Source organism: Lissotriton vulgaris, chromosome 1_1 (assembly GCF_964263255.1).
Source record: "Lissotriton vulgaris chromosome 1_1, aLisVul1.2, whole genome shotgun sequence".
Taxonomy (NCBI): Eukaryota; Metazoa; Chordata; class Amphibia; order Caudata; family Salamandridae; genus Lissotriton; species Lissotriton vulgaris.
This window is the reverse complement of record NC_141685.1, coordinates 315,322,631-315,336,418: the sequence shown is the minus strand read 5'-3', so window position 1 is coordinate 315,336,418 and position 13,788 is coordinate 315,322,631. Positions and strand designations below refer to the sequence as shown.

The following is a 13,788-nucleotide window of genomic DNA, read 5'->3' as shown; positions in this document are numbered from 1 at the left end:
GGCTTCCCTGAGAGATGGTCCCTTAATGGGTATCTCCAGGGTGAGACCAGGCATCCCCGGCGGTCTGGTGGGGCCGTTAGTGAAGATGAGGCAAGCTAATGCCCAGAGTTGCCGAGTGTGATCGCTGATCAGAGTGGGCACCGAGTCCGCTGACCCTGGTCCAGAAACCTGCCGCGCCGGGAATCGAACCCTGGTCCCGGGCCGTCCTCTGCTCTCGGGTCTGCCGCCTCTAGCCAGTGAGCCACACTACTTCAGGACTCCGTACGACTAAAATATCCGTACGAGTCTCAGTCGGAACCCGCTGTACGTGACATCGCTACGGTTCGTGGCTGGTTTTTACGACCCAGCAAGTACGATTCGTGTCGGGTACGCAACGTACAACCCTTTTTTTTACGGGAGCTGGAAACAGCTGTAAACGCATAGTTCGCGCCGATACAAGTACAGAACGCCCCCCCCGGGGACGCCGCGTACCCCCCATGATCGCCGGGGTACGCGCCGTACCCCTGCGAGCATGTGGGGTACGCGGCGTACACCCAGCGTACATGGGGTACGCACCGTACCCCATGTACGGTGGGTGTACGGTGCGCACCCCATGTACGCTGGGTGTACGCCGCATACCCCACATGATCGCAGGGGTACGGCGCGTACCCCGGCGATCATGGGGGTACGCGGCGTATGGTGTGTATGTGATTGAGCGCTTTTCCATACGAATCGCCCTTACCTGACGCCGACCGTACGAATAGCGTCCTACTCACCCGGTCCGGATCGTACTCGCCGGGTCGTACGGTGTGTTTACGAGTCATACGGAAACGGCTACGAATACGACTCGTACGGGGGATTTTTTTTACCGGATCGGAATCGAGCCCTTTGTGTGTAAGAATGCAAGTACCATGGTAACAGGAGAAATAACAGTGCTTTTCCTAGGTTTTGGTATAGGTGAGGTAAGTGCTAGGTGCAACGGCTGGAGGAAGGCGATCTTGGCGGCATGCCTGTTCAAATAGGGCAATACCTGTTTCTCCTTTCGCAGATTGTTAATCCCACATATATTCCATGTGATATGGGAGAGGTCAAGTGTCCTCTTTGTGTCGGGGTGTAGGATAGCACATAAAGAAAGGGGTTAAGAAGGGACACATTGCAGGTGATGTTGTGAGGGTCTTGTGATGTGTAGCAGCAAGCAAACATAAATTGGCAATCAAACACTAACAAAAACAAAACATTAAAACCCCAACCTTCCACCCACACCAGATGATAAGACATCCAGCGAATCCTAAAGATAGAAAACCGAAAACCAAACAATCCGACTTTTTTAGAAATTGGTGTTCACATGAGGGTGCAGCAATAACTTGGCTTGCCACGGCCTATTAATAAAATATGATTATGTAAAGTCAATAGTAATCATCGGAAATCATCAGAAATTGTACTGTAGTAGCATGCACAGAGAATATAGTAGAATAGCTAGTGGTGCTTAAGATTAAGAACACGGTGTAGATTTCATGTACGTTTTGCTCACAAACAAGAAAGGAACAGTCACTTCAGGCCAGGATGATTGGGCATTTAACAAAGAGAGCTCTGTACAACGATGAGTTTTCAATAGGCCTCCTGTACCGTGTCGGTGAAGTCCATATAGAACAAGATGTTGGCGCCCTGGTTTTGGAGTGCACCCCTCTCCCGGGCCAGGCATAGAGCAATGTCTCTGTCCTTGTAATTAAGGAAATGTGCTATGAGATAGTGGGGTGGAGTATCCTCAGGAGGTCAAGGGCCAAGGGAGCAGTGAGCACATTCCACAGGAAAAGTAGGGAAGAAACTGGAACGATCGAAGAGTTCAGTAAGGAGCTGCTCCACAAATGCATCCGGTCTTCCCATGTTGGTAGTGTCTGCAATACCTGAAATGGGAATGTTTTTTCTGTGGGACCTGGCTTCAAGGTCTTCGTTCTTAATTGCAACTTGTTTCAGGATATGTTCCATTTTTTCCAAGCGTGTCTGCATAGTGCCAGTGCTATCCCCCAGTCCCCATATTCCTCTCTGCAGCACCATTAATCCTCGTCCGTTGACGGTCCAGCCGTTCCCTCATTCTGTCTATGCATGCTACAAAAGTATCAAAATATGTGTCTATGGTGTGAAATCCCACCTTGAGTTCTGCCATAATGGCGGTCATGTCGCTGGTGGTGCCAGTGTCAGGGTCACGATCTGTAACCTCATCCATATTGGAATGAGAGCCATGCCCCCCCCACAGTTTGTGCCCGATAAAATGTTAGCCTACGGTGTTTAGGATCAGTGTGACCCTTTTATGCAGGAGAATGGGCTGCAAGAATAAGGTCTGGGTAAGCAGTGTTTTCACAGTGATAATGAATGTTTACAAAGACTTGTCTCCAAAAACAGGTCAGGATGGGCATAGTGGATGGATGATAATTTCAGTGGAGAAGAGCAGAATCAAAAGGGGCAAGGATTCTCCTTCAGTGTCCAGCCAGCACAATGGGGATATAGGGAACACTTCAAGCACAGAGCCAAAAAGGAGACAGTAAAATTGCGTTCAGAATGAGTATAGAGTAAAGGCCAAGCAGATATAAATTCAGATAAGCGAAAATTCCAACTGGCACAGCAAATGAGTGGACACACACCAGAACCGCCTCATCCACAAACCACATACAAAGGTGTTATTCTGTTGATAATTATTGATAGCTGCACAGTGTCTCAACTGAGGGCTGGGGTGCCAGGGAGCATCCCCCAGATAGGCAGGAGGCCCAGTTCAGTAGTACAAAGGAGGGCAGAAGAGGTGGCAGGCCCAGCGGAGTGCAGGTTCCAGTGAGTAGACAGCTGGTATCTGCAGTCATGCGGAGAGGGAGCGACTAGGACAGGGGCCCCCCTGAGGGATGGGAGAGCACTTACTGCACACACCGCATTGTGGAGTGAGGCTTTCACCAGGGTAGAGCAGCAGTTCCCAAGGCGGGCCATGCCAGCAGCCCCGACCGCCGACCCCAGCGGCTGCAGAGAGCAGAAAACACCCACAGCCATCCCCACAACCTTTACCCCAACAACAGAGGAGGCCCACAGCGCCTATGGGCCAGAATGGGGAAGCCCAGCTGAGGATGTGGCAGAAGTCACTGCAGGGCTCCACAGGACATCTAACACCACAGGTGAGGGATATCCCGCAACTGGCCTCCGTTCCACCAAGCCCACTCCAGTTAGGAGGCCCGATGCAGGTGGTGGTGTCCTCCATCCTTCGTGTGTATGCCAGGTCGCACAAAGGCTTGGAGGTGGCGTGTAGCCCCAGTGAGATCGGGTGATCTCAGCCTCAGGCTCCTGTGACTGCAGGGCGTCGAGGTAGTGCTAGGCCACGTAGGCCACCAGTAGCAGGAATGGCAGCTGGCAGGCACAGATCGTGCTCAGGGTTGGCTCCATGACAGATAAGCCCTCCTGAACAGCAGCAGGGAAACTTCCCTGGGCAAGAGACAATGATGGTGTGATTCTGTATGTTTGAGGCCCACTACCGCCAGAGCCTCACTAGATGGTGGCCATCTTGGCGGTGGTCATGGCCACGCTAAAAATCCAATAGTATAATTCCATACTAATGTCTGGGGGTAGTGAAGAAGATGTTCTATGTTTTTCTGCCTTTAGCTTTAAAACGCTTTAACATGGTAATCCATCAATAAAAATATAACAGTTGTTACATAGTTATATTTTTGGGGGGAATTCCATGGTGAACAACTCTCGCTCTTCCTCCCTTTCTTCCTTTCTTTACTTCTTTCTTTCTTTCTTTCTTTCTTTCTTTCTTTCTTTCTTTCTTTCTTTCTTTCTTTCTTTCTTTCTTTCTTTCCTTCTTCATCCACAAGTCACTCAGTGGCCATTGGACAATGCTCAAATTACCTTTTTATACGTTAATAGGGCATGTTCTAGAAAAAAGTATACTATGAAAATCTCAAACATACTGTTTAATTTTGCAATAATTCATTTATGTTACTCACCCCTCCTAGATGTACCGTGAGAAGTTTGCTGATGAATGGAAATCCTTAAAGCTGGACGTTCTACTGTGCCCTGTCCTGGGCCCTGCCTTGAACATTGGCTTGCTGGGAAAAATGACTGGTAGCTATCAAGAGATATAATTGTTTAAGCATTTACCGCCTGATTCATGAAGCAAAATTGCATCGCAAAGGGCAAGATTCTCAGAATCTTGCCTTTTGCGAGTGCAATTTTGGCATTTGGGATTCACAATCCCAAATGCTAAAATCGCTAATGAGGAATTAGCAAATATGCGAGGATTAGCATTTAAGGAATCTCTATTAGAGATTCCTTAAATGCTATTCATGACACTTGCAAAAATTGCGATTTAGCAGAATTGGGCCGCTATTTACCGAGAGGTCAGACCTCTCGGTAAATAGCAAAAACATAGAAAAATGCTTTTAAAAGCATTTTTCTAAGTTGCATGTTGCACACACACATGTCCTTTGGACATGTGTGTGCGCAACACCTGTTCAAATGTGCATTTTAGGGGTGCTACAGGGTGTCCTTTGGACACCCCTGGCACCCTTAAAATCGCTATCTGATTTGCGAGTAGCAAATTGCTACTCGCAAATAAGGGATACTCCCCATTCATTCCTATGGGCCTTTTGGCCCATAGGAATGAATGGGGAGAAATTCCTTTTTTTGCGAGTAGCAAATTGCTACTCGCAAATAGAGAACATGTAGGAATCGCTATTGATTTAGCAATTCCTACATGAATGCCGTTTTGCGTGTCCTCAATAGCGAGTCGCTATGATTCGCTATTAGGGCCACGCAAAACGGCCCGTACATGAATCAGGCTATTAGTGACTAGCTCTTGGATTATTAAGAAAAATGGGGTCCATTACAGAGAACGTCAGATAGAGCTATATTTGAAGAAAACGTCGATGTATGGCAACAATCCACTCACTCTCCTCCTTTAATCCCCAGCTGCATTCTAGCATCCATACCGGTCCAACTAAGATTCAATAATGCATTTCTCCCAATGCCATTCCTTTCTTTCCATACCACAGATGTCATTGTATACTTTACACAGCAAATTCCCCACATTCTTTAGTATGCACTTTTAATTGTACAGACGTAAACATATCATGTCACATATCTGCTCTTTTACAATATTTGAGAATAATTAAACAGGACTTAAAATTAATTATATAGCATTTGTAATTCTCTGCATTATCTTCTTCTACTGTATCTTCTTTTAAGTCCCAGTTCTCCTATGATGCTTTTATACTCTTTCTTGACTGTTCCTCACAATATTTTATGGTCATCTGAAAAGTCCTACCTAAAAATCAACCTAGTCTAGATGAAAACTGGTTTATGATTTCAGACATCTGTTGATGGTAAAAATAATTCTCAATTTTCCCGATCACAGGCAGAACTGATCATAAGCCTTTAATTAGGATTCTCAGCCCGGGTGATGCTGATAAAGGTTCACCTCGTTTGATGAGGTTTGCATCGAAATTACAGGAGCTTACTTATAGAACAGAATATATTACTGGTTGGAAAAATGTTCAAGCAGACTATTTATCAAGACTCCCGTTACCAGAGAAAGATACTTTTAAATTTGACAATGAGGTAATTTGCTTAGTGGCCAACATTGATGATGTGGGTGTGGAGGTGTTCAAATCGATTTCTAAAGAAGAATGGCATCAAGCTGCTATTATTGATTCAGATTAATGTGAATTAGCTAGTTCTATTCGTCTAGGATGGAAATAGGAAGGCTTAGTGAAACCTTCCTTACGAGCTCATGTTAAATTACAAGAAAAACTCAGCATTGGAATTTCTGATGATTTGATATTAAGGGGTGAGAAATTTTTTCCTCCTAGTACTCTTACCAAAAAGTTTTTTTTTCTACCTCACGAAGGACATCTTGGGCAAACCAATATTACCAAGCGATCAAAAAGTCAGTTTAAGTGGCCAGGCCTTGACGAAGATGTCAAAACTTGGGTTGAAAATTGTTCCTTACGTAGGAAAAGTGAGAAACAATTGAAAATCAATTCAAAAGGTATGGAGTACATTACTTGTATCGATGATCTAACTTGGGGGAAAGTCTGCCTTGATTTTCTTGGTCCGTTGGACTATGTTTCTGGCAATTTGCGTTTTGGTATGGTTTTGGTGGATGTTTTTTCCAGATGGCTGGAAGTAAAATTTTTAAGAAATATCACTACCCTTATAGGCATCGAAAGTCTAAGGTTTTCCATATACCCTAATCACTGATAATGGCACACAATTAAATTCCCATGTCATGCAAAATTTTCTTCAGCATAATGGTATAAAACACATGTGTACTTCTCTATAGAACCCTCAGGGTAATGGCATAGTAGAACATATGAATAGAGTTGTTAAAGGTGCAATTCAATTGGCCATACAAGGAGGGCATAGTATTCAAAGGTGTGCACAAGATATGGTTTGGACTCACAACACCACTGTGCATGGCATTACTGGTGAAATACAGTTCATGCGAATGAGAGGCAGATTACCAAAAACTAAACTGACACCTTTTTGGATGCATGAATGTAACACCACACTTGCTAAAACAAAACGTTTTGGTAACATTGAAGTTGGAGATTTAATCAAAATTAAGTATGGTAAAAGAGAGAGTGGTCCGAACACATTTTCAGACCCCATGAAAGTAAAAGAAGTACACAAATGGCATGTTGTTCTTGAGAATGGTCAGAAATTGAATTTTCGAAGGTTGGCTTTGTACAAGAAAAATTAAGATTTTTCTCATTCAAAGGTTATCTCACCATCTTTTGTCAAAAGGAAGGGGGTGGGTGGTTGTACTAGTGATCTTGTTAGTAAGCAACATTTACCTTCTGCTGCATTGTCTGGAACTCCAGCACTTTGGATGTATGTTGCTTCAAGAGGAATAAAGGGCGGACGCCAACCTGGAAACTCGATTTGTACCATCAGGCCCTGCACTCTGACAGACTGCACCTGCTGCATTATCTGGAACTACAGCCCTTTGAATGTACCTTGTTTGAAGAGGAGTAAAGAGGGGGCTCTCTGCAAGCTACAGGTCAACATAGCTCACCTGCATCAACTCCACCAATAGTCCACTCCCTGGAGGGTATCCAGTGTACTTTTAACTTTTTAGGTTGTCCAGGTGCATTGTGGGAATTGTGGTCCCAACCTTTAAAGGATCATATTGGAGGTTCCAGACCCTTAATTTGTGTTCTGGACACTTTGAACCCTCACTGAATCCAGCCTGCTGGAGGAGGCTGTACAACATCTGGCGAGAAATCCTCCAGAAAAATGTCTAAGTTTGAAGGTAAAACCTTGACCAGGGACTCTCGCTTAGTGTATCTGACCAGGGCTCCATAATATTCAGCCTCAAGCCTTTACTTTGCCCTGGTCAGGGGTGACCAAGTGTCCAGAAGTGACACTATTGGGAGAATAAAACTGTAGGACAGAACAGGCTCACCCCCACATCATGCCACCCCAGCCACAAAGAAGCCCAGGTATGTAGATGAAGGAGAGTGATGGAAAGGGAATGTTAGTTAATCCTAGCCATGCCAGCCTTGTCTAACCTTCAAGTCCTCTATGTTGGATTCTGCGAGAATAGTGCTTTCAGGGACAATAATTTGCCACACTTTGGAGGAAGTGCTCATACACCTGGGTGGCACCCTGCATCCCATTGGTCAGGGGTGACCCCCTGCTCGATGCTTAGAAAAACAGAATAAATATAGAAGAGTTGCCAAGCAATTCAGACCTGCTGTGTAGACTACAAGGAGAAGAAGGACTGCCCTGATGGAACCCTGGCCTGCACTCCAAAGGATAGCACTCTGCAGGACTGCAACTGCTTCATACTGAGAACTACAGCCCTAAGGACTCTGCCTTGCTTGAAGAAGGATTAGGGAATGGACTTCAATCAGGCTACAGGTTAACTGGGCCCACCTGCATCATCTTCACCAATACGTCTCCATCCTGGAGTGTGTCTAGTGGAATTTTAAGGATTTGGCAAGGTGCTTTGTGGGAATTCTAGTTTCAAAATCCCATGGACAATATCAAAGATCCTAAACCCATTGATTGGTGTTGTGGATACTTTGAACCCTCATGGAGACCTACTGGAAGAGAATCCAGAAGTTTGGTGAAGTCTGGCAACTCTTTGGTAAAAAGCTCCAGAAGGGGACCCACTCAACGTCAAGAGTCAAGCCACCTACCTTGAATCGCAACCCCGCATTGAATTCAGGTTTATCTCCCACTGAAAGCTTCAGACTTCCAGGATTTTACTGCACCTCGTAGAAAACCAAGCTGACAACATCGAGAGAAAAACCTCCGGTAACCTAGTTCAATATTTTGTAGCTGGAATTTTATTGTGAATTGTTGTGTCTTACGTATCTAACGTATTGATGTTTTTAAATGCATTGCACAACTATCTCTTAAGTTACGCCTGCCTGCTTGCTGCCAGCTGTCAATGGTTGAGCAAGGGGATCATTTATTGGGACATTGACTGACCTCTTACTGTGTTTTTGGCCTTATTACTAGTGGTAAGTCGCTAGTTATCAATACGAATAATCTCCTTTCCAAGAACTGCCCAATGTTGTGTTAGCAGAGTCATGCATGTTCAAGGTTTCACCTAGCTGTCTTAGCAGAATCACACAAAATATAGCAATATTTGTTCTAGTGCAAGCGGCGCCCATGAGAAGCTCGAGTTTGTAGAATTATTAGAGACTTTGGAAATGCGTTTTCTTGCAATTGTTTTACCCTATTAACCCGTTCAGTGTGGCGCAAATTTTCGCGCTGTGCTGAACGTTCTAAAGAACGGGCGTGGTCAGAACGGAACGGTTCCGTCATAAGCACAGCCCAACCGGCGGTCATGACGGAACCGCTCCGTCATGAGCACCGAAGGGGTTAAATTCTGATTGGTTTATTTTGTGGTAACTCGGTACACAACTTTATTACATTTCTGAACTCCTTTGTTCGGACCCCTATAAAAGTATGGCCGTTTCTGGATGTGTTACAGCCCTTTTCTTACTGACCTTAGGATTTGAATCCATGTCGGATACTCTCCCATTTTGTGTTTTGCTTACCTGAACTATACTAAGTTTCTTTGATTGATTGTGCACTCTAACTTAGCTTTGAAATGGAAATAAAACTTCAGGGTTTGACCTTTCCCTGTCTGTCATTCTTGTAGGGCCAATTTCGTTCTACATCTCTAAATTTAAATTGTCATTATGAGGGCGTCATAGAGAAACAGGTCCAGTAGGAGCATACAAATCTGATATGGGATTTTGCACAAAGAGAAAGATAGGGAGCGCTGTGTCACCTTTACAAGAATTCTTAAATGACACATAGCAATAGCTGTTCAGCCAAAAAACCCACTGGAGGCACTAGCCCGCATTTTCACTGTATTTTTAATTTCTGGTGCTGAGGTAGTGCCAGATTCCATATTTTCTATAGTCAATCATACCTAATATTTTGAAATGTCATCTTCATTTGTTCCAGCTGGCGGTACCAACACCCATCTCATTAATGTGTTGAACTTTTCTGCTGGGATAGTGCCTGTCACAACAGTGACCGAAGAAGATGAAGAACAGCTGAAGCATTACAAGGGGCACTACAATGACCACTGGGACAAGTTGTTGAAAAAGGTTAGTACAGCTCTGTACATTTATCAGGTTGAATCTCTGACAAGATGAACCAGGTACCCATGCCTTCTGTGTATGGGTACAATTTACAAAATTAAGCTACGGCCCTTTAATCTCACAGCCAGTATGCCAAACAACGGGAGACGGCTTAGCTACCACCACGCCAGAGGTTGAGGGGTTGCAGTCACAGTACCAGGGATCAAATAATAAAGAATTTATAGACCAAGTTTGGGAATCACTAAAAAAACTTCTCTCACCACTCGACCTAAGACTATCTAGAATAGAAAACAATCTACTCGAGATGGAAAAGAGCATTATTGATCTGGCCACTCTTGGCCTGAGAACTCTTGAAAACCAGGGCGTGTCTCTATCCGACCCACAATTGCCAGCTCCTGCTGTACAAATTGAGCAGCACCCCGTGCCAGTACCTGCTGCTGCAAGGCCTGTTCCCAAGCCAAGGACGGTGGCTGTGGATCAAATCTCTACGTCCGCTAAACCCCAGGCTTCCCAGCCGCAGGTTCCCGCACGGATTTCAAAGCCACAAAATACAACTTCAAATCTGGCCCCACCTACTAGACTTCATCTTACTGAAACCCAGGGCCCCCGTCCAAAAGATAATTTTAGAGGTGGCTATATAGATCTCCCTCCTGAGGCCAACGAGTATGTAGTTGTGTTGACAGGCGTCCCTGTCCTTGGCACTGACCAACACGAAAACCATTGGTCTTTGAAAAATAAAACAATGCACTGGCTCAACGTCCATAGACCGGCTTCTAATGGGAGGAGAAGCCGGGTAACGATGGTCCGCAGAATACCTTGGGTGGGACCAACTAAGAAATCCAAACAAGGGGACTGTGTAGTTGTAACTTTTGACGACCCACATACGGCACGCCATATCTGGTCTTGGCCAACCAGCGAAGAATCACTTGTTATCCCGAGGCCTCTATCTTATTTTTACCCCCCACGCCAAGCATACACCCAAGCGGTCAATTGGTCCTTGGTGCAGCACCCTTCACGGAACATCCACCCTACGAGGCCAACGGACACCCTTTTACATTGGAATGGCCTCTCAACCTATAACAGTTTTGGAGGCCTGGAGGAGGTCGATTGACTTTTTGTGCCCACTATCATTCCACAAGTAGAAACGGCTTTGTCTTTCACGGTTCCGGAATTATCTGGAAATCAAACTTACAGCCCTCAAAATAATGTTGGCGCACTTTTGCCTCAATCGCCACGTGTCCTGGATCTGCCCAAAACGGCTACTTCAGACTGTACAGGGATGGAACTACGGCCAGATACCCACTCCCTAACCCTATCTCCTCCTGTCCATCTCAATCAACTGGAGATCGAGCAGCCTGGTAGTGCTGGCCCCATTGAATTATATCGGTCTAAGATCCCCCCAATACCAACCATCCGGGATGAAGAAAAATCTCTTTTATCTTTGCACGTTCCTAAAATCCTTCCACCTGGCGATTCCTCATTGAAGATCTTAAACTGGAATGTGGCTGGCCTTGAACGTAACCTTGATAATCCAGAATGGAACACCTTCCTGGCACCCTATGACATCTGTTTGCTTCAGGAAACATGGTGCCAGGAACCTAGACACAGAGTGGGTTTCTCGACCTTTTATGTCCCGGCTGTACACCAACAAGGTTCCAAAGGACGCCCGTCAGGTGGTCTTTTTATCTGGATTAATATAGCTCTTGACCTCAGCGTTCTCCAAAGAACTACTGAATCTCCCGACCTCCAATGGCTAACACTCCAACATAAAGGGGGACGGAAGCTAGAACTGTTTAACATCTATCTAAGGGACAGCAGGAACGGAGGATCTTCAACCTTATTAGGCCTAAACAACATCCTGGCTGCCTGCAACGCTGACTCTCTCATCCTGCTGGCAGGCGATTTTAACTGCTGTTTTGAGCCGCTAGCTGTAGAAGATATTCTGGACACCAATGAGGAAGACAACAGGAGGGGAATCCCCATCTTGAATCTCGACCCGATCCCAAATTGGTCACAACGAGCGATCGATATAAACGCTCTCTGTATGGAGCATAACCTGAGAGCAACGAATGGGCGTTCCAGGTCAGATTCCAAGGGTGCCCATACATATAACAGGACGGGTCACTCTTCCAGAATCGATTTTGTTATGCTCAACTATACCCTCTGGTCATACCACCAAGACATGGAGGTTATAGAATCCTGTGATAGTGACCACAACCCTCTTGCGGTAACCATTTCTGATCCTTGGCACCAGGTCTCTCAAGAAAGCACGAACCAGATATGGAAATCGTCACGTGAGATCCTTCCCTCGAATTGTGGGAGACGTCTCAAATGGGCAAGAATCGCATCAGATGAGGCACGGATGACGCAAGCTAAAACCATCCTACTCCAGGCTGAATCTAAGTTTAGTTCCACAAATGGTGATACTAAGAAGTTTTTAACACTATTCTTAGAGACAATAACAGCGCTAAGTGGGCTATTTACCATTTTTAAACCCAGCGCCAGATGCGCTGCAAAACGTGTCCCAAGACCAAATGGAAAGTGGTTTACAGCGAGTTGCCGTAATGCTAAAAGTAATCTCGTGGCTGCAGTCAAAGGGAAAGACCAAACTGCTATCAGGTCTGCAAGGAATTTCTACAGGAAATCTGTGTCCGAGGCCAAGCGGTCATATGATTTCAATTTCTGGTGTGACCTAACGGAGGCAAGCACAAAGAAAGATGCCAAGGGGTTTTGGGACTTGCTAAGGTCAAGAGAAAAGCCCGTAGATCACCAATTGACCTGTAACATTCCTGGCGCTGTTTGGTTTGCCCATTTCTCGAACTTGTACACAGCTCAAACAGGGCCCATCCAACTAGACCCGCCGCTAGGGTCCAGTTCCACAGCTCTCCCACCAAATGATGATGTATTTACTACCGTAGAAGTGGAGAAGGCAATTAGCTGTATTGTTCCCAACAAAGCGGCAGGCCCGGATGGGATTCCGGGCGATCTGATAAAAATTAATCCCACATTTTGGAGCAAACTTATTGCAGACCTACTCAACGAGGCTACAATGGGGGGATCCTTACCTGACTCCTGGAGGGGCGCTGAAGTCGTCCCTATTTTCAAGAAGGGTAACAGGGAGGACCCAGCAAACTACCGCCCCATTAGTTTGTTGGACTCAACGCAAAAGGTGGCCGGGAAAGTAGTATTGGGCAGGATCCTGGAGTGGGTGGACGACAACAAGATACTATCCGATTTCCAAGCGGGGTTCAGAGCAGGGACAGGTACCGTCGAGCAGACTTTCCGCCTTCTAATGCTCTACTGGAAGGTAGTGGTGCTAGGAGGAGGCAGTTTATATCTAGTCTTCATAGATTTGAAAACGGCCTTCGACCTAGTCCCACGTGCACTACTGTGGAAGGTCCTTGACGGTTTAGGTCTACCTCCCTACCTTCTGGCCCTATTGGTAAAATTTCATGCAAATAACTTTGCTCAAATCAGATGGGGTGCTCAGGGAGAAAAAACACCGCGTATCCCAGTAGACAGGGGTGTCCGCCAGGGATGTGTGCTTGCCCCCACTCTGTTTTCGTTATACGTGAACGGAGTGGTGGAGCATCTTTCACAACATCCTGCTGATGCACCATCCCTGGCTGGAAGGAAAATCCCAACACTCCTGTTTGCTGATGACACCCTCCTGATTTCGAAGACACCCACAGGTATACAGGCGCTACTTACCAGCTTTAAGGCCTTCTGTGATACCAAGGGCCTAGCAATAAATATTGGTAAGACCAAATTCCTTGTTCTGAATCCCCCGAAGAAATCTGTAAAACCCCCCACTCTAGACTCCGTTCCACTAGAGCGGGTCAAAGAATTTGACTATCTGGGCATTCGCCTTTGTGACAGTATGAATTGGAAGGCCCATCACCAGAAAGTGTTTCTAACCCACAAGAGGGTTGTCGGCGCTCTCCTCAAAGAACAACGTGCCTCTTCTACAAAACCGATCGGGGCACTGCTTGACATCTATAGGGCTAGGGTCGTGAGTGCAGCGTTGTATGGAGCAGAACTTTGGGGAACCCAGAGAGTGGACACCTTGGCCCACCTAGAAAATAAATTTCATAAAGACTTGATGAGGCTACCCCAAAGCACTCCCACAATCCCACTCTTGCTTGACGCTGGAACTCGCCCTATCTGTGATCAAGCCAAACTACGTCCCTTATTGCTGTGG

General features: G+C 45.9%; 1 protein-coding gene across 1 annotated transcript in view; it reads left to right on the top strand.

Moving 5' to 3' along the window:
- The window catches only part of LOC147747111 (vitamin D3 hydroxylase-associated protein-like), a 373,652-nt gene that overhangs the window by 344,793 nt on the left and 15,071 nt on the right, over positions 1–13,788 (top strand). The window contains exons 13-14 of the mRNA XM_086952362.1: positions 3,972–4,080; positions 9,448–9,593. Of these exons, the coding sequence (XP_086808488.1) occupies positions 3,972–4,080; positions 9,448–9,593 (255 nt within the window). The remainder of the gene's footprint in view (positions 1–3,971; positions 4,081–9,447; positions 9,594–13,788) is intronic.